The 17,708-nt window shown below is 51.3% G+C and overlaps 1 protein-coding gene across 4 annotated transcripts in view; it reads right to left on the bottom strand.

Annotated features, from left to right (window-relative positions):
• TMTC2 (transmembrane O-mannosyltransferase targeting cadherins 2) overlaps positions 1-17,708 on the bottom strand; it is a 298,456-nt gene that overhangs the window by 66,201 nt on the left and 214,547 nt on the right. For all 4 annotated transcript variants that reach the window (XM_064141674.1, XM_064141688.1, XM_064141687.1 and 1 more), the window contains exon 7: positions 16,065-16,143. In XM_064141674.1, the coding sequence (XP_063997744.1) occupies positions 16,065-16,143 (79 nt within the window). The remainder of the gene's footprint in view (positions 1-16,064; positions 16,144-17,708) is intronic.

The raw sequence follows: 17,708 nt of genomic DNA, 5'->3' as shown, positions 1-17,708 counted from the left end.
CAGCAAGGCTGGGGAGGGGCCTGGAGCAGAGCCCTGTGAGGAGAGGCTGAGGGTGCTGGGGGTGTGCAGCCTGCAGCAGAGGAGGCTCAGGGCAGAGCTCATTGCTGTCTGCAGCTACCTGTGAAGGGAGGCTGTAGCCAGGTGGGGTTGGGCTCTGCTGCCAGGCAAGCAGCAACAGAACAAGTGGACACAGTCTCAAGTTGTGCCAGGGGAGGTCTAGGCTGAATGCTAGGAGGAAGTTGTTGGCAGAGAGAGTGATTTGCATTGGAATGAGCTGCCCCTGGAGGTGTTGAAGCCAAGCCTGGCTGGGGCACTTAGTGCCATGGACTGGTTGATTGGCCAGGGCTGGGTGCTAGGTTGGACTGGATGAGCTTGGAGGTCTCTTCCAAGCTGGCTGACTCTGTGATTCTATGATCTCATTTGCTATGTAATAAATAGGTAGAGATCTTTAACAGGGTGAAGTGCTTCAAACACCTGCAATCACACACACACACAAACCCTTTATGGACACTTGAGTGTGGAGGTTGAGTTATGGTCCTAGTGGGGCTTAAAGAGCATGACTGAGATGAAACTCTTTCTGGAACATAATTGCAAGAGAGTGCCCAAGCTGCTAAGCTTCAGCCACAGTCTCAAAGTGACAGATATTTTATCAAATCTACTGTAGAAAAGGTTTGGGCTCCTCAGATTGAGAGGGACAGGGATCTGCTGGAGAAGGTTCATCAGAGGGCTATGAGGATGAGCAGGGGACTGGAGCACTGCCTGGTGAGGAGAGGCTGAGGGAACTGGAGCTGCTTAGTCTGGAGAAGACTGAGAGGGGATTAAATCAATGTTTATAAATATCTGAGTGCTGGGGGTCAGGAGGGGAGGACAGGCTCTGCTCACTGCTCCCTGGAACAGGACAAGCAGCAATGGGTGTAAGCTGCAGCACAGGAGGTTCCAGCTCAACACAACGGGGAACTTCTTTTCTGTAAGGGTCCCAGAGCACTGGCACAGGCTGCCCAGAGAGGTTGTGGAGACATTAACCCCCCCAGTCTCTGAATGCAGTTACATTGTGGCTCATCAGCCACAACTAGTTTTAACTAGACTCTAACATCCATCATTTCAAAATTGCTAGTCCTAAGAAACTGAGTACAAAGTGACCAAACTTGGCTGTTTTAGAAAGTGAAATCCTTTACCTGCAGAGGCTGAGGTAGGCAAGGCTGAATAATGACAGATGAATGGGAATGCTGTGGTACAGATAATTGTAGGCTTGGAAGTTTCTGAGAAACAACTCAGCATGCAGAAGAAGACAGGCTCTTTCTCCAAGAGTCAGATCAGCAGAGATCTCAAAGGGTGGGAAAAGCAGTACAGGACCAAGCATGTAAGAACACCACATTTCAGATGAACCCCCTGCACTCACACAGCCCTCTCAAGGGCTTCAGATGCATCCCTTGCCCAAAGCCACCAGAGCCTGAGAAGGCCCACAGGGCTGTCAGGATTCCATCACTTCACCAGATGATTCATTCCAAAGAAATGGCTCAGTGTCCTTCCAAAGCTGTGGAGCCACTGCTTACCCAGTGTCACCACTGGAGGATGAAGACACAACTACAGCTGACTCAAGCAGACATGAGCTAAGGCTGCCTCCAGGTGAGCCACTGCCCCCAGTTATGAATTGCCTGGGAATAAACAGCTGTGGGGGCATCAAAGACAGAGAGAAGGATCAAGCTCAAGCTTGAAGCCAGCTAACACAGATGCAAAGCTCTGAGAAAAAGCTGCCACCTACATGCTCAAAGAAGTGAAACAGAAGGAACTCTTACGTAGCATGGGAGCTACTTTATCTGGAGTATTTACAGGGACTATGAAGGGTTTTCCTTATGAAGGAAATTTAGGTTTGCTCCAGTGTGGTAGGGATAAAATTACTCCTCTGAATAAAATCACCAGACCAGCTCAGAAGGTTTGCAAGTCAGATAAAGCTGTACATTCACAGCAAGCTAAAATCTGAAAGCATACAATACCATGAAACATAGAATCACTGAATGCCAGGGGCTGGAAGGCACCTCCAAAGCTCATCTGGTCCAGCCCCCCTGCCAGAGCAGGATCACCTACACCAGATCACACAGGAGGGTTTTGAGTATCTCCAGAGAGGCAGAGTCCACAACCCCCCTGAGCAGCCCGTTCCAGTGCTCTGTCACCCTCACAGGGAATAAAGTCCTCCTCATTTAAATGAAACTTCCTGTGCCTCAGCTTCCACCCAGTGCCCCTTGTGCTGTCACTGGGCATCACCCAGCAGAGCCTGGCTGCAGCCTCCTGCCACTCACCCTGTACATGATGAGGAGAGCCCAAAGCAACTGTGGCTCTTTAGCTTAGAGAGGAGGAGACTAATCATAGAATCAGCCAGCCTGGAAGAGACCTCCAAGCTCATCCAGCCCAACCTAGCACCCAGCCCTAGCCAGTCAATTTTACCATGGCACTAAGTGCCCCATCCAGGCTTTGACTCCACCACCTCCCTGGGCAGCCCATTCCAATGCCAGTCACTCTCTCTGCCAACAACTTCCTCCTAACATCCAGCCTAGACCTGCCCTGGCACAGCTTGAGACTCTGTCCCCTTGTTCTGTTGCAGCTTGCCTGGCAGAAGAGACCAACCCCACCTGGCTCATGAGGGGTGACCTCATGCATGTTTATAAATATGTGAGGGATGAGTGCCAGGCAGATGGAGCCAGGCTCTGCTGGGATATGTGAGGGATGAGTGCCAGGCAGATGGAGCCAGGCTCTGCTGGGACATGTGAGGGATGAGTGCCAGGCAGATGGAGCCAGGCTCTGCTGGGACAACATGTGAGGGATGAGTGCCAGGCAGATGGAGCCAGGCTCTGCTGGGACATGTGAGGGATGAGTGCCAGGCAGATGGAGCCAGGCTCTGCTGGGACATGTGAGGGATGAGTGCCAGGCAGATGGAGCCAGGCTCTGCTGGGACATGTGAGGGATGAGTGCCAGGCAGATGGAGCCAGGCTCTGCTGGGATATGTGAGGGATGAGTGCCAGGCAGATGGAGCCAGGCTCTGCTGGGATATGTGAGGGATGAGTGCCAGGCAGATGGAGCCAGGCTCTGCTGGGATATGTGAGGGATGAGTGCCAGGCAGATGGAGCCAGGCTCTGCTGGGATATGTGAGGGATGAGTGCCAGGCAGATGGAGCCAGGCTCTGCTGGGACATGTGAGGGATGAGTGCCAGGCAGATGGAGCCAGGCTCTGCTGGGTGATGCAACATGTGAGGGATGAGTGCCAGGCAGATGGAGCCAGGCTCTGCTGGGACATGTGAGGGATGAGTGCCAGGCAGATGGAGCCAGGCTCTGCTGGGACATGTGAGGGATGAGTGCCAGGCAGATGGAGCCAGGCTCTGCTGGGACATGTGAGGGATGAGTGCCAGGCAGATGGAGCCAGGCTCTGCTGGGACATGTGAGGGATGAGTGCCAGGCAGATGGAGCCAGGCTCTGCTGGGACATGTGAGGGATGAGTGCCAGGCAGATGGAGCCAGGCTCTGCTGGGACATGTGAGGGATGAGTGCCAGATAGATGGAGCCAGGCTCTGCTGGGACATGTGAGGGATGAGTGCCAGGCAGATGGAGCCAGGCTCTGCTGGGACATGTGAGGGATGAGTGCCAGGCAGATGGAGCCAGGCTCTGCTGGGTGATGCCACAGGACAAGGGGCAATGGGGGGAAGTTGAGGCAGAGGAGGTTCCATGTGAAGGAAGAATTTTTTCCCTGTGAGGGTGACAGAGCCCTGGCACAGGCTGCCCAGGGTGGGTTGTGGAGTCTCCCTCTCTGGAGATATTGAAGAACCATCTGGATGTGTTCCTGTGTGATCTGCTCCAGGTGATGCTGCTCTGGCTGGGGGCTGGACCAGATGAGCTTTCCAGGTCCCTTCCAGCCCCTGAGATTCTGTGATTTACATACACAGAAGCAGCTGACATTTCGATCTCACTAGTATTCAATTCCTTCAGTTGCTGGTTAGAACTAAACTAAAAGAATAAAAGCCCCAAAACACCCAAATCAAATTAAAGATAACACTGATAAAAAAACTCCACCCCCCACAAAGGACCTGAGCATGCTCCCAACCCTCCAAACCCCGTGGCTGAGTTCAGGGATGTCAGAGTCACATTGTTTTGTTTTCCCACTCTGTCAGCACTCACAACAAAGCACAACAGCTCGAGAGGTGATTCCTTGCCTTTCCTCTGCTCTTGTGAGACCCCACTTTGAACGCCTCCAAACGAAGAAGGACACTAAGCTGCTGGAGCAAGTTCTGAGGATGGCCATAACGATGATCCAAGGGCAGGCACAACTCTGCTATTAGGTGAGGGAGAGGAACGTGGGGATGTTCAGCCTAGAGAAGACCAGCGGTCCTTATAGCTGCTTTCCAGTACCTGAAGGGATCCTACAGGAAGGCTGCAGAGGGACTTTTTATGAGGCTGTCTAGAAAGAGGGCAAGGGGGAATGATGTGAAGCTGAGGAAGAGTAGGTTTATACTGGATCTTAGGAAGAAGTTCTTCAGTACAAGGGTGCTGGACAGTGGAAAAGGCTGCTCAGGGAAGTTGTGGATGTCTCCTCCTTGGGGGCATGTAAGGTCAGGTTGGATGAGACCTTGAGCAGCTGAGTCTAGTTGAGAAGCATCCTTGGTCATGGTGGGGAGGTTGGAGTAGATATCTCTAAGGTGCCTTCCAACCTAAGCCATTCTACAAACATTGTACCTTGTTATGCTCAAAACAAAGTCATGAAGTGAATCACTGAAAGGCTGGAAGAACCCAAAGTCAAGCTGCATGCTCCTCTCAGCAACTCTCCCTAGCTGTAGGCTTCAGGGATGAATATTTAATTCCTTGATTGTGTTGTGGTTTTCCCACAGGCCTCTGCCTCATTTACCATACAGGAAATGAGGAATACATATTGGCCTTTTCATTAAGTGGAAAACTCTTGCCCAACAGGTTACAGCTTGGCAAAGTTTCAAGCAATTAACAAGACCCTTTGGAAAGTGCTGTAACAGCCACCAGAGATGGAGTTATTATCTGCTGGTCGTACCCACTGACTGCACAGCCAAACCTCAAAAAGATCCAAGCTCCTCATCTATTTTCTGTGATGGATTCTCATATAAGAAGAGATTAACATCTTTGGAGTACTGGCAAATTCAATTTTGATAGGTTTTTAAGAGCTCAACTACTTTACAAGCTAACCTCCTACAACTTCAGGGGTGTTTCTGAGTGGCACATCTAGAAATGAAGCCGCAATCTGTCACTCTAAATGGCAAACTGTAGAGAAAGAAGTTTTATTTCCCTGAAGACCTTACAGAGAATTGTCTAGAGCTGAGGAGTCTGGGTTTTTTCTGAAGAGGCTGGTTTCTACTCATAAGCCCCACATCATCAAGGATTCCCAGGCCAACCTCATCGCATTCAACAAGGCCAAGTGTAAGGTCCTGCACCTGGGTTGGTGCAATCCCAAGCACAGCTCCAGGCTGGGTGGGGAATGGCTGAGAGCAGCCCTGAGGAACAGGACCTGGGGGTCTGGGGTGATGAAAAGCTCCACAGGAGCCTGCAGTGTGAGTGCAGCCCAGACAGCAACCCTGTGCTAGCTGCAGCAAGAGCAGTGTGGGCACAGGGCAAGGGAGGGGATTCTGCCCCTTGGCTCTGCTCTCCTCAGACCCCACCTGCAGTCCTGGGTGAAGTTCTGGAGCCCCCAGCACAAGCAGGACATGGAAGTGTTGGAGCCAGTCCAGAGGAGGGCCACGAGGATGCTCAGAGGGCTGCAGCAGCTCTGCTCTGAGGACAGGCTGAGAGAGTTGGAGCTGTGCAGCCTGGAGAAGAGAAGGCTTCAAGGTGACCTTGTAGTGGCTCTCCAGTATCTGAAGGGGGCTACAGGAAGGCTGGGGAGGGACTATTGACAAGGTCTTGTAATGACAGGACAAGGAGTAATGGGTTTGAACTGGCAGAGGGGAGGTTTAGACTGGATGTTAGGAAGAAGTTGTTTGCAGTGAGGGTGGTGAGACACTGGCACAGGTTGCCCAGGGAGGCTGTGGCTGCTCCCTGCCTGGAGGTGTTCAAGGCCAGGTTGGATGAGGCCTTGAGAGACCTGCTCTAGTGGGAGGTGTCCCTGCCTACAGCGAGGGGTTGGAGCTGGATCATACTTGAGGTCCCTTCCAACCTAACCCACTCTGTGATTCTGTGATGATTTTTACACTTCAGTTCGTATTTTCTGTTGTTTATAACTCTATTTCTTAGCCTACTCCAAGAGGAGGGACAGAGATGTGATTGTAACCCTCATTCACTAAGGTGGTTCAAGACAATACATTCATACGTAGCTGAAGCACTACTTAGAGGAGTGTATACAGAGCTCATTAACACTTCAGGCAGTTAGAGGACTGGGGGAATAGAACAAAGCTAGAAATGGGTAGACTCAGACTGGATGTTAGGAAGAAGTTCTTCAGCATGAGGGTGGTGAGACCCTGGAATGGGTTTCCCTGGGTGGAGGCCCCATCCCTGGAGGTGTTTAAGGCCAGGCTGGAGGAGGCTGTGGGCTGCCTGCCCTAGGGTAGGGTGTCCCTGCCCATGGCAGGAGGGTTGGAGCTGGCTGATCCTTGTGGTCCTTTCCAACCCTGACTGATTCTATGGTTCTATTAATGCTCCATGACAAAGGAAAGAGAAATAGAAGCACTGAGCTCACCTTAATTCCATTTTCATCTCCCACCTATTCCAACCTCCCCACCATGGGCAGGGACTCCTCTCAACTAGACTTGGCTGCTCAAGGCCTCATTGGGCCTGGCTTTGAACACCCCCAGGGAGGAGGCATCCACAATCTCCCTGGGCAAACTATGCCAGAGTCTCATCACCCTTGCACTGAAAAACCTAAAATTCAGCCTAAACCTGTTCCCCCTCAGCTTCAAACCCATTCCTCCTTGTCCTGTTGCTAGAAACCCCTACAAAAAGTCCCTCTCCAGCCTTCCTGTAGGTTCTTGGGCGTTACAATTCATCAGTGAAATGGAGAACAAAGCCATCAATAGAGCAGAGATCACAGAATCATAGAATCAAGCAGGCTAAAGAGACCCCAAGCCCATGCAGCATGAAAGATTACTCTGTTCTGTCAGTCAAGCACAGACATTATGGCAGTACAGGTTTCTTTGAAACACTCCCAGTAGAAGGACTTGCCCCTGGAATCATGCCTAGCTGGCATTCCTCTAGTCCCAGCCCAGTGCTGGACTGTGGTTTTGCATTAAAACATTCTAATTGTACTTTTTCTTTTATGCAACACTCCAAATGTCTACAGCACAAAGGCACTGCAAGGTCAGACTCCCATTTATTTCAGGATACTGCCTAAGAAAACTCAGGCATCTCACAGGAAATTAGAGATGAATAATCCAAAGGCATAAACCAAAGAAAATCTGGTTTCAAATATCATGTTCACTACCCTCTCCAGTGGTCAGCTGCTGTAACCTTCATAGCCAGTTGGAGTTCATCAACCAAAGCAAAGTGAAAAGCAAGAGACATTACAATGAAGCCAGAGATTAATACTCAGCTTTGGACAGCAGATGCAGACTACCATAAACGTCTCAGAGGGGGAAGAGTTAAAGTAACAGCGTGGGGGCAGGGAGGAGGAGGGAAGGAGGTACAATCATAGAATCAGTCAGGGCTGGAAGGGACCACAAGGAGAAGCCAGTTCCAACCCCCCTGACATGCCCAGGGACACCCTACCCTAGAGCAGGCTGCACACAGCCTCAGCCAGCCTGGCCTGAAACACCTCCAGCCATGGGGCCTCAACCACCTCCCTGGGCAACCCATTCCAGCCTCTCACCACTCTCATGCTCAGCAACTTCCTCCTCATGTCCAGCCTGACTCTCCCCATCTCCAGCTTTGCTCCACTACCCCCAGTCCTGGCACTCCCTGACAGCCTGAAAAGTCCCTCCCCAGCTTTTTTGTAGCCCCCTTCAGACACTCCAGCCTGCACAGCCCCAACTCTTTCAGTCTGTGCTCACAGCAGAGCTGCTGCAGCCTCTGAGCATCCTCCTGGCCCTGCTCTGGACACACTCCAGCATCTCCACATCCTTCTTGTACTGGGGACTCCAGAACTGGATGCAGTACTCCAGGTGGGGTCTCAGCAGAGTGCAGCAGAGGGGGAGAATCACCTCCCTGGCCCTGCTGGCCACACTTCTCCTGCTGCAGCCCAGGCTCTGGCTGGCCCTCCGGGTGCAAGTCTTTTATTCCCATCAGCGCTGGGGTGGACTCCATTCTTATTTCCACAGAACATATGATAAAACATACAAATGAAGGGAGAAATTTTTTTTCCAATCAAGCTAGTTTTAAAAGAAAAAAAGGTTTGTAATGTGCATTTAGTAAGAAATGAGCAGTAAAGCTTGATGAGACGCACAGGGAGCACCCTGATGACTGGAGCTCAGTCAAATGCAGCTACCACATACTGCGTAAGTTATGATGTGAGATATGCACTTCACGGCTCAATCATCTTTGGCTCTTACAGAGTAAGCCTTGGACAGCATGAACAGAAAAAACTTTTTTTGTGCTCTAAACAATGCAAGTCAATAAAAATGTACTTAATGGGAGCAAGCAGCAAATGGGATGGGAGCCTTAACAACATTAACAGGTTTACACAAACGGCCACATGCACCCAAAAGCATAACCAAACAGAGTGACAGTTGTGTTACAATCATCAACAGAGAAAGTCTCTCTGCATGCTAAGCCTTTGCTTTATCCTGCAAACCTCTGCAGCCAGATGCAGAAGCTGGCTCTGATTCCTGCTCTGTACCTGCCTGCCACTGGCCACGACTTGTTTTCTGTCCACGCGCAGCGCAGCAGCCCAGGAAAGGGGACTCTAAGCCCTGATCTGCGCGGCACTAGCGGCACTCACACCTTGTATTCACGCCTGCAACGCCGGCTCCTTGGCTGACCTGCAGTTCCCATCCAGAGCGTGTGCACTGAGTGCAGCCAGCGCCAGACATGCAGCTGCTAGTGGGCAGGGGCGGATGAACTGTCACTGTAACTCGTCTTTGTGACAGCCTCCTGCCAACGGAAACCTGACCAATGCCGCCCCAACATCCTTCTTGTTCTGCTCGGAAGCAAAGTAGAAGCCCCACGGTCCACCTCACGCCACTCAGCCGGCAGAAGCAGGAATTACTGTAGCAGGTGGGCCAGTGTGGTTTTAAAAGCAATGTAATACAATCAGCTGCACAAGATCAGATTTCAGGGAATGCAGAAGACATCCAGAGCAGAGGCTGATCCTTAAGCAACCCTAATATTGGCCTTAAAGTGTTCAAGATCCCACAGGGACCATTTTATCTTTTGACCCCAGGTTTTAATTGAAACTTTAAACAAAATATATTACCTATTTAATGCAGCTGAGCTGGACCCTGGCCTCTGCAGTGTGTGTTGCCATGCCAAGTAAATTAATCTGTGTAACCTTAGCATCTACTTTTTAATTTACATCAAAGAAATATGACATAGAGAAAGCAAATACCAAGCCAACCCTATGCAGCTTGTTGAATAATTATTTTGATTCTAGTTTTAAGTTTTTTGCTGGTTTGGGTTCTCTCAAGGAAAAAAAAACAACAAAAAACCAAACCTGAAAAGGTTTTACTTCTTGGTACAGAGCCAGAGAAACATATGGTTTCTTTAGCTGAGTTGTTGCACACCTGGCAAAATAAATCACAGCAACAGGAGACCAAAATCTACCCTGCAACCTCCCCTGTGCACAAACACAGCCCATCTGATGCTGCTCTTCTGGCCCTGTCTTTGGCACCGTGAGTAGAATGCAATGTCAAATGCAGGGCTTGCTTCTCAAGGCTCAACTCTGCTACCTTTAAGGAGCAGGCTGCTTAGTTCTCCAGAATGAGGTTCAGCGAGGCAGACTGGCACACTGGGGCGCTGAGTCTCTGAGCCTGCCAGAGCAAGAGGCCAACAGAAGCGACTGCAGGAGAAGCATAGCACAAAGAGGGGAAGCAGGAGGTGTAAAGGCTTAGCGCCGCTGAGTGCTAATGCTACCCTACCTCACTCCAAGTGCCGCAGCCTCACTTTGAACAGGTTGTTTCCTGTGTATTTTCTTTTGAGTATGTCATGTGCAGCACACAGGGAAAAAGCCTCGAGGAAGCCTTCAATGGCAGGAGTGAACACCTGGTAGCAGCGAGCGGCAGCACTGCTTCCTCCATCACCCCCGCACGTGCTAACACCTGTGCCACCCGACCCAGCGCAGCCCTTGCCACAAACTCAGAGCACACTCAGCACGACGACAACTGCAGCAGGCAGTCACAGAATGGTTTAGCTTGGGAGGGACCTCAAAGATCATCCAGTTCCAACCCCCCCACCCATAGACAGGGACATCTCCCACTAGAACAGGTCGCTCAAGGCCTCATCCAACCTGGCCTTGAACACCTCCACCAACTGCAACTATTTTGGGGATTCATAGCAAGCCAAGAAGACTACTCCCATGTGTACAGAAACAGGGAAGGAAGGACCCTTCTTTCCTGAGCAGACAGGAAGCAGCCCTGCTCCTTCCCCTTCCTCCCTGCAATGAGCACATGGTGAGTGGGCACAGCTCAGAGCCGGACTCATATGAGGCCTGGCGTAGGAGACAGGACTGGCTTATTTCAGTTCCTCTGGTACCCCTTTTAAAGGTGAAAGACAGGCAGATGAGTTATGGAATGCTGTTTCTCACAGGCAGTCTTAGAGCAAACGTGTTTATAACTCCATCTTGGACACCAAACCAGAACTAAACCATGCAGCCATCTCTCTGATGCTCAACAACACACTGGGAGCTGGGTACTGGGTGAGCTCCTGATAATGGATGCAGTTGCCTTCCTCTCCTGTCACATCTGATGCAAAAAGATGACTGCATAGATGTTTAGGATTTATCTCACCCACAGGCTCACAGGGTGTTAGGGGCTGGAAGGGACCCAAGGAGATCACTGAGTCCAACCCCTCTGCCAGAGCAGGACAATCCTATCTAGCACAGATCACAGAGGAACACATCCAGACAGGCCTTGAAAGGCTCCAGAGAAGGAGACTCCACAGCCTCTCTGGGCAGCCTGTGCCAGGGCTCCGGGACCCTCATAGGAAAGAAGTTCCCCCTTGTGCTGAGGCAGAACCTCCTGTGCTGCAACTTACACCCACTGCTCCTTGTCCTGTCCCAGGGAGCAGTGAGCAGAGCCTGTCCTCCTGCTCCTGGCAGCCCTCAGATACTTATAAACATTTCTTAAATCCCCTCTCAGTCTTTTCTTCTCCAGCCTATGCAGCCCCAGGTCCCTCAGCCTCTCCTCATCAGCCATGCCCTCCTGTCCCCTCATCATCCTCCTAGCCCTCTGCTGGACCCTCTCCAGCAGACCCCTGTCCCTCTTCAACTGGGGAGCCCAAAACTGAACACAGTATTCAAGATGAGGTCTCAGCAGGGCAGAGTAGAGGGGCAGGAGAACCTCCCTTGATCTGCTGGACACACTCCTCCCAATACACCCCAGGATCTCATTGGCCTTCTTGGCCACAAGGGCACATTGCTGTGCCATGGTTAACTTGTTAGCCACCAGGGCCCTCTCCAGAGGACTGCTTTTCCCAGCTCAAGTTGGCAAGTCTAAGTTAGTTATCTGAGCTCCTTTTACAGGAGAATCATAGAACCACAGGATCAACCAGGTTGGAGGAGAACTTCAAGCTCATCCAGTCCAACCTAGCACCCAGCCCTAGCCAGTCACCTACAAGTATGCCTGCAGGACATGATCTGTATAATCGAAAAACCTACTCCCAGAGGCATCTTTTTCTTTCCATACTATGAAGAGAGCACAGCTGCCTAGCCCAGTCCTGCCATCTGGCCTTTACACTGCTACAGGTAGGAGAGGCTAACCTAGCTGCTGTCATGTACCCTCACGTAGACGCATCCAGGACTGCTTCAACAAATCAGTCTGAGCCTTGCTCTTAACACTGCTGTACTGCATTCAAGTCTACCAACTGCCCAGCTCCTTATGAAGCCTTTTGGATTGCCTTTGCAGAACAGAGCTCTGAAAGAGTTGGGGCTGTTCAGTCTGGAGAAGAGGATCTGAGGTGACCTTCTTGTGGCCTTCCAGGATCTGAAGGGGGCCTACAGGAAGGCTAAGGAGGGATTTTTTAGGATATCAGGTAGTGACAGGACTAGGGGGAGTAGAGTGAAGCTGGAGGTGGGGAGATTCAGACTGGATATGAGGAAGAAGTTCTTCAGCATGAGTGGTGAGAGCTTGGCAGGGGCTGCCCAGGGAGGTGGTTGAGGCCCTGTACCTAGAGGTGTTTAAGGCCAGGCTGGAGGAGGCTGTGGGCAGGCTGCTCTAGGGTAGGGTGTCCCTGGGCATGGCAGGGGGGTTGGAACTGGCTGATCCTTGTGGTCTTTTACAACCTAACTGATTCTATGAACAGACAACAAGCCATACCTCAGCAAGCAGTGTGGAGGAAGTTTTGGGTTCCCTGCAATGGTTGTCATCACAACAGCCACCAAAATTAATGGTGCATTAATGGTAAGTTGCACTTTCCAAGGCTCCATACCAGTCTGTGCTGAAAGGGGCTAAGGTAATCTTCAGCTGACCCTGACTTGTTAAGCCATTAGGGCATCCATGGAACATCAGCAGCTGCCTACAGGAAATAGAAGCCAAGACCAGGCAAAGGACTGATCTGATCTCTGTGTTCACTGTCTCTTTGGGAGTTAATAAATGCAAATCCCAGGAACAGAGTGACCTTGGACATGGTGTACTACGTTTATAAAGGAAGCTGAGAGAGGCCTCCTGAACCTGAAAAAGTAAACAATGGGCAAAAAGGCAAGTGAAAAGCTAAAGCATCTTACAGGCCATGGTGGTTCTTAAAGCATCTACTGGTGGGAAAAGAAGGGTGGCACAGGCCTGCTTTGTGATGAAACAATCAGCACACCAGAAACAACACTGCTTTACTTTCCCACCTTCTGCACTCCTGAGGAGCGACTGGATCAGAATGCAGGGATTGGTGTCTGCACTAAAGAGGGCAGGTAGACTCTGGAAGGTTTGCTGGAGCACAGCAGTACTCCAACAACCACTACAGGACACAGACAGTGAACAGAGGCTTAACTGGCAGAGTGGTGACTGTTGCTAACCCCATCAAATCTACCAGCAAGTGTTGGTAAGTAAGGCTGATGAAAGCCTACTTCAGCTAAGACTCCTTACAAACAGAAGTACAGGCAATAATCAGCTTCTGCACATGTGGGGGCTTACTAACTTGCATTAATCTGCTGAAGGTCAGCACCCAGGGAGAAGTAACTGTCCACTGAACTGCTAAGGAAGTGTTTGTTCTACTCTTTACATCAGACCTCTGTCACTGGGACATCAGAAATACTCACTACACCATCTGCTACAGCTACAATCTTAGGATGTGTTTTCTCCTGTGCCCAAGCACTTTTAAGGATGCCTTTCCTAACTAAGTAGTGAGTTGTGCCTCCTTGCAACACCTGTGTCAAAACATTTTCTATCAACCAGTACACTCCTCTGTGTTTTAGGCACTGGTGTTGTAGTCTGAAGCAGGACAGGTTGCTCTCTTACCTCTTCCAGAAGAGCTCATGCCCAGGACTGGAGAGCTGGGAAGTGTAAATGGAAAGGCAACTCATACAGTACCGTGCTACAGTGCAAAGCACAGCAAAGCACGTGAAACACAAACAGAGCCACAGTCTGGGCTCAGCACTGAAGCTCAGTAAGCCAAAGCTCCACACAAAACTCGTTTTACACCAGGCCAACCAAAAATCCCAGGCTGAAATGCTCCCTCCCCTACCATGCCTCTCTACCCCATGCCAAAGCCGTGGCGACGCAGCACAGCGTTCAGCTTGGCAGCTCTGGGCCCCAGCTAAGCTGCTGCAGGCCCAACTGGCAGCATCACCAAGGCCTCCTCCTCCACAGGAGAGAAGAGCCTAGGCATCACCCCGGGGTGGGAGACAAACAGGGGCAGAGACTGACTGTTCAGCCAAGTGCAGAGGGCTGCAGGACTCAGAGGCAGGGAATACAAAGACTTCCCAGCAGCCATCCCGGACCCTTCTAGCGCCTGGAGCTTTGTAATGCTGCGCTGTGGGTAAAGGCACCAGGCTCCAATGGCCACACTCCCCCCGTGCCTCCTCTTGATCTCAGTTGTTTCCAGATACACTTCTAATTGCTTTACTTTGAACCATTTTAAAGGCATCTTACATTCTTTTCTGTATCAGACAGCAGGCCACAGAGTCTACTGGGCACTGCCTAGCAGAACACATGCCCTGTCAGGGAGAGCTGAACTCAAAGCCTGTTGAACAATGAATGCCCTCTTTTTTTACAGATCTGAATATTATAAAGTGTACTTCTTGTCACAGAATCATAGAATCAGTCAGGCTGGGAAGGGAGCACAATGATCAGCTAGTTCCAACCCCTTCAACCTCCAAGGATGGGGCCTCAAGCACCTCCCTCAGCAACCCAGTCCAGCCTCTCACCACTCTCATCACCAACAACTTCCTCCTCACCTCCAGCCTGAACCTCCCCACTTCCAGCTTTGCTCCATTCCCCCCAGTCCTGTCACTCCCTGACTCCCTAAAAAGTCCCTCCCCAGCGTTTTTGTAGCCCCCTTCAGATCCTGGAAGGCCACAAGAAGGTCACCTGGGAGCCTCCTCTGCTCCAGCCTGCACAGCCCCAACTCTTTCAGTCTGTGCTCACAGCAGAGCTGCTGCAGCCCTCTGAGCATCCTCCTGGCCCTGCTCTGGACACACTCCAGCATCTCCACAGCCCTCTTGGAATGGGGGCTCCAGAACAGGATGCAGGACTCCAGGTGGGGTCTCAGCAGAGCAGAGCAGAGGGGGAGAATCACCTCCCTGGCCCTGCTGGCCACACTTCTGCTGCTGCAGCCCAGGCTCTGTGGGCTGCAAGTGCACAATGATGGCTCCTGTTGAGCTTCTCCTCCGGCAGCACCCCCAAGTCCCTCTGCTCAGGGCTGCTCTCCAGCCACTCATTGCCCAGCCTGGATTTGTGCTTGGGATTGCCTTGACTCAGATTCAGGACCTTGAACTTGGCCTTGTTGAAGCTCCTGAGGTTGGCTTGTGCCCACCTCTGCAGCCTGTCCAGGTCCCTCTGGCTGGATCCCTGCCCTCCAGCCTGGCTGCTGCACCACACAGCTTGGTGTGGGCAGCAAACTTGCTGAGGCTGCACTCAGTGCCTCTGTCCATGGCACCCACAAAGATCTAGAACAAGACTGGTCCCAGGACTGGTCCCTGAGGGACTCCACTTGTCACTGGCCTCCACCTGGACATGGAGCCATTGACAGCCACTCTTTGGGTGCAGCCATCAAGCCAGTTCTTTATCCATCAGGTGCTCCACCCATCACACCCATGTGTCACCAGCTTGCAGACCAGGATGTGGGTTATATTATTTCTTTCATCTCCTTAATGCACCCTCTATAAAGAAGTCTGATGAAAAGCATGAGGAGGTGGACGTTAAACCCAAAACAGCACCTCAGGCAAATCAATGTTTCTTGCAGCACTCCACGAATTTGGCTAACACTTGGAAAGACAGCTAGGCTGGCCCTGTCAGAAGAGCTCTCCCACTGTCAGTGCTCAACCAGCAGTGCATCAGCTGGGAAACACATTTGTGGAACAACCTGCAAAAACACCCAGCTACCTCTGTGGACCTGTTTGGGTATCTGTTGGCTCACATGGAAAGTCAAGATCCAACACCCACACTGAGTTTCATGTCACAATCAGTCTTGCTCCATTTTCCATGAATTTTAGTTTCAAAGATGACTGAATTTGAGGTTTAAACAAATCCTGTTATGATTGCACATGAGCTCTCCAAGACAGCAGGTGAGAAATTCTGCAGGCAGAGGAAACCTGCAAGCACACAAGTGCTGCGTGGAGGTTACGACAGACATCTGCTGCCTCAAAGCCTCTCCATTTCTGATGCCTTGTCCAGTACTGCTCTGAATAGCATTTAAGCTCTGGAACTGGCTGAGCTCTTATCACCTGGTGACAATTATTTCTGTTTTATTAGCTCATTCATTTGCCTGGCTAAGCTCTTTTGTCTCACCCTGTCTGATTCCTCAAAGGCCTTCCTACTAACACCACACTTACCCATCATGTTGTATAAGCTCTGTGGCGCAAACTGCCTCGGCATTTTCTGTATTGCTTCTTTGTAAACTGTAAGGGCATCCTGAAAAGAAGAGCACAAATAAGGCACCCATTTCAACAGCAGCCTCGCACACACACAGCAACCTCAAATTACCTTCCTTCCCCAGCCTTCCACATGTGAAGTAAACAGTCTTCTCCAAATGGAAGGCAGAGAGGGCAAGAGAACAGATTGGTGTCGAAAGCGCCACAGAAAGGTCACGTTCCTCATTTTTAAAAGGTGTTCCAAATCCAGCGCAGACGAATCACTACCTGATGGCTGAGACAGAGTAAGTGACCTGAAACAACTGAAATCCTTGTCTGCTGCCAAGCAGCACAAAACACAACCCTCACAGCTCGAGTATGCCCCACAGCAAGAGGTGGGCCACAACGTCAACGACTGTTGGGGGCGAGCAGGGCTAACTGAAGAGCCTGAGAACTGCTAGGAGGCACAGCTGCAGGGAAGCAGCCTTGGGTAGGAGCTGCACGTTGCAGCTGCTGCCTGCACACTGAGCTGTGCGAGGGGCAGGCTGCTCAGCCCCGGGGACGGGAAAGTGTCCTGGCTGGCTGCGCAAAGGGGGATCAAGGGGGCAGTTGGTCAGGTCTGCCTCCAGGCGTGTGCCCAGCCCATACTCCGCTAGGTAAGCCTATCAGAAGGCCACGGCCCTGTTCCGAGCCCACGACATGAGCACCAGGCTTGGCTTCGATGAGCCCCCCTGTGCACTCACTGGTGTGAGCCATGTCTGCAAGGCCAGCTCGGCAAACGGTGCCCAACACTGGATTCCCTTCACACATGTGCTGTGCCCTCACTCACTGGCTCATGCACTTTGACTCACTCAGCACGACAGATGCTTACTGGTCTCTCTGTTACCCCTGCAGCACTTGCGTGCGGGTTTGGGAGTTACCCGCCCGCCCAGAAATCCACCAGGCTAACTCAGCTGGCTGGAAGTCAAGGAATGAAGCTGGGTTTGTAGCATGGCAGGCTTCACAAGCATATATATACACACACACAGCATACACAGATATTTACAACTATATACTGTAACATACAAGGTAAAACTAATAGAGAGATACAAAACCCCTCCTGAGCTGCCCAAGAGGAACCAACTTCCCTCCTTCCTCCTTTCCACAGGGCTGTGCTCCAGGCCCCTCTCCAGCTTTGTTGCCCTTCCCTGGACACATTCCAGTACCACAGAATCACAGAATTAACTAGGTTGGAAAAGACCTTCAAGATCACTGAGCCCAATCTATCACCTAACACCTTCTAATTAACTAAACCATGGCACTAAGTGCCTCATCCAGCCTCCTCTTAAGCACCTCCAGGCATGGTGACTCCACCACCTCCCCAGACAGCCCAATCCAATGGGCAATCACTCTTTCCATGAAGAACTTCTTCCTAACATTCAGCCTATACCTGGCCTGGTGCAGTTTGAGACTTTGTCCTCTTGTTCTAGCACAGTTTGCTTGGGAGAAGGGACCAGCCCCACCTGGCTACAACCTCCTTTCAGGTAGAGAGCAATGAGGTCTCCCTTGAGCTTCTTCTTCTCCAGGCTGAACCACCCCAGCTCCCTCAGCCACTCCTTGTAAGGCTGTGCTCCAGCCCCCTCACCA

Source organism: Pogoniulus pusillus, chromosome 4 (assembly GCF_015220805.1).
Source record: "Pogoniulus pusillus isolate bPogPus1 chromosome 4, bPogPus1.pri, whole genome shotgun sequence".
Lineage (NCBI taxonomy): Eukaryota > Metazoa > Chordata > Aves > Piciformes > Lybiidae > Pogoniulus > Pogoniulus pusillus.
The sequence above is the reverse complement of the archived record's forward strand: the minus strand, read 5'-3'. Positions and strand labels throughout refer to the sequence as shown.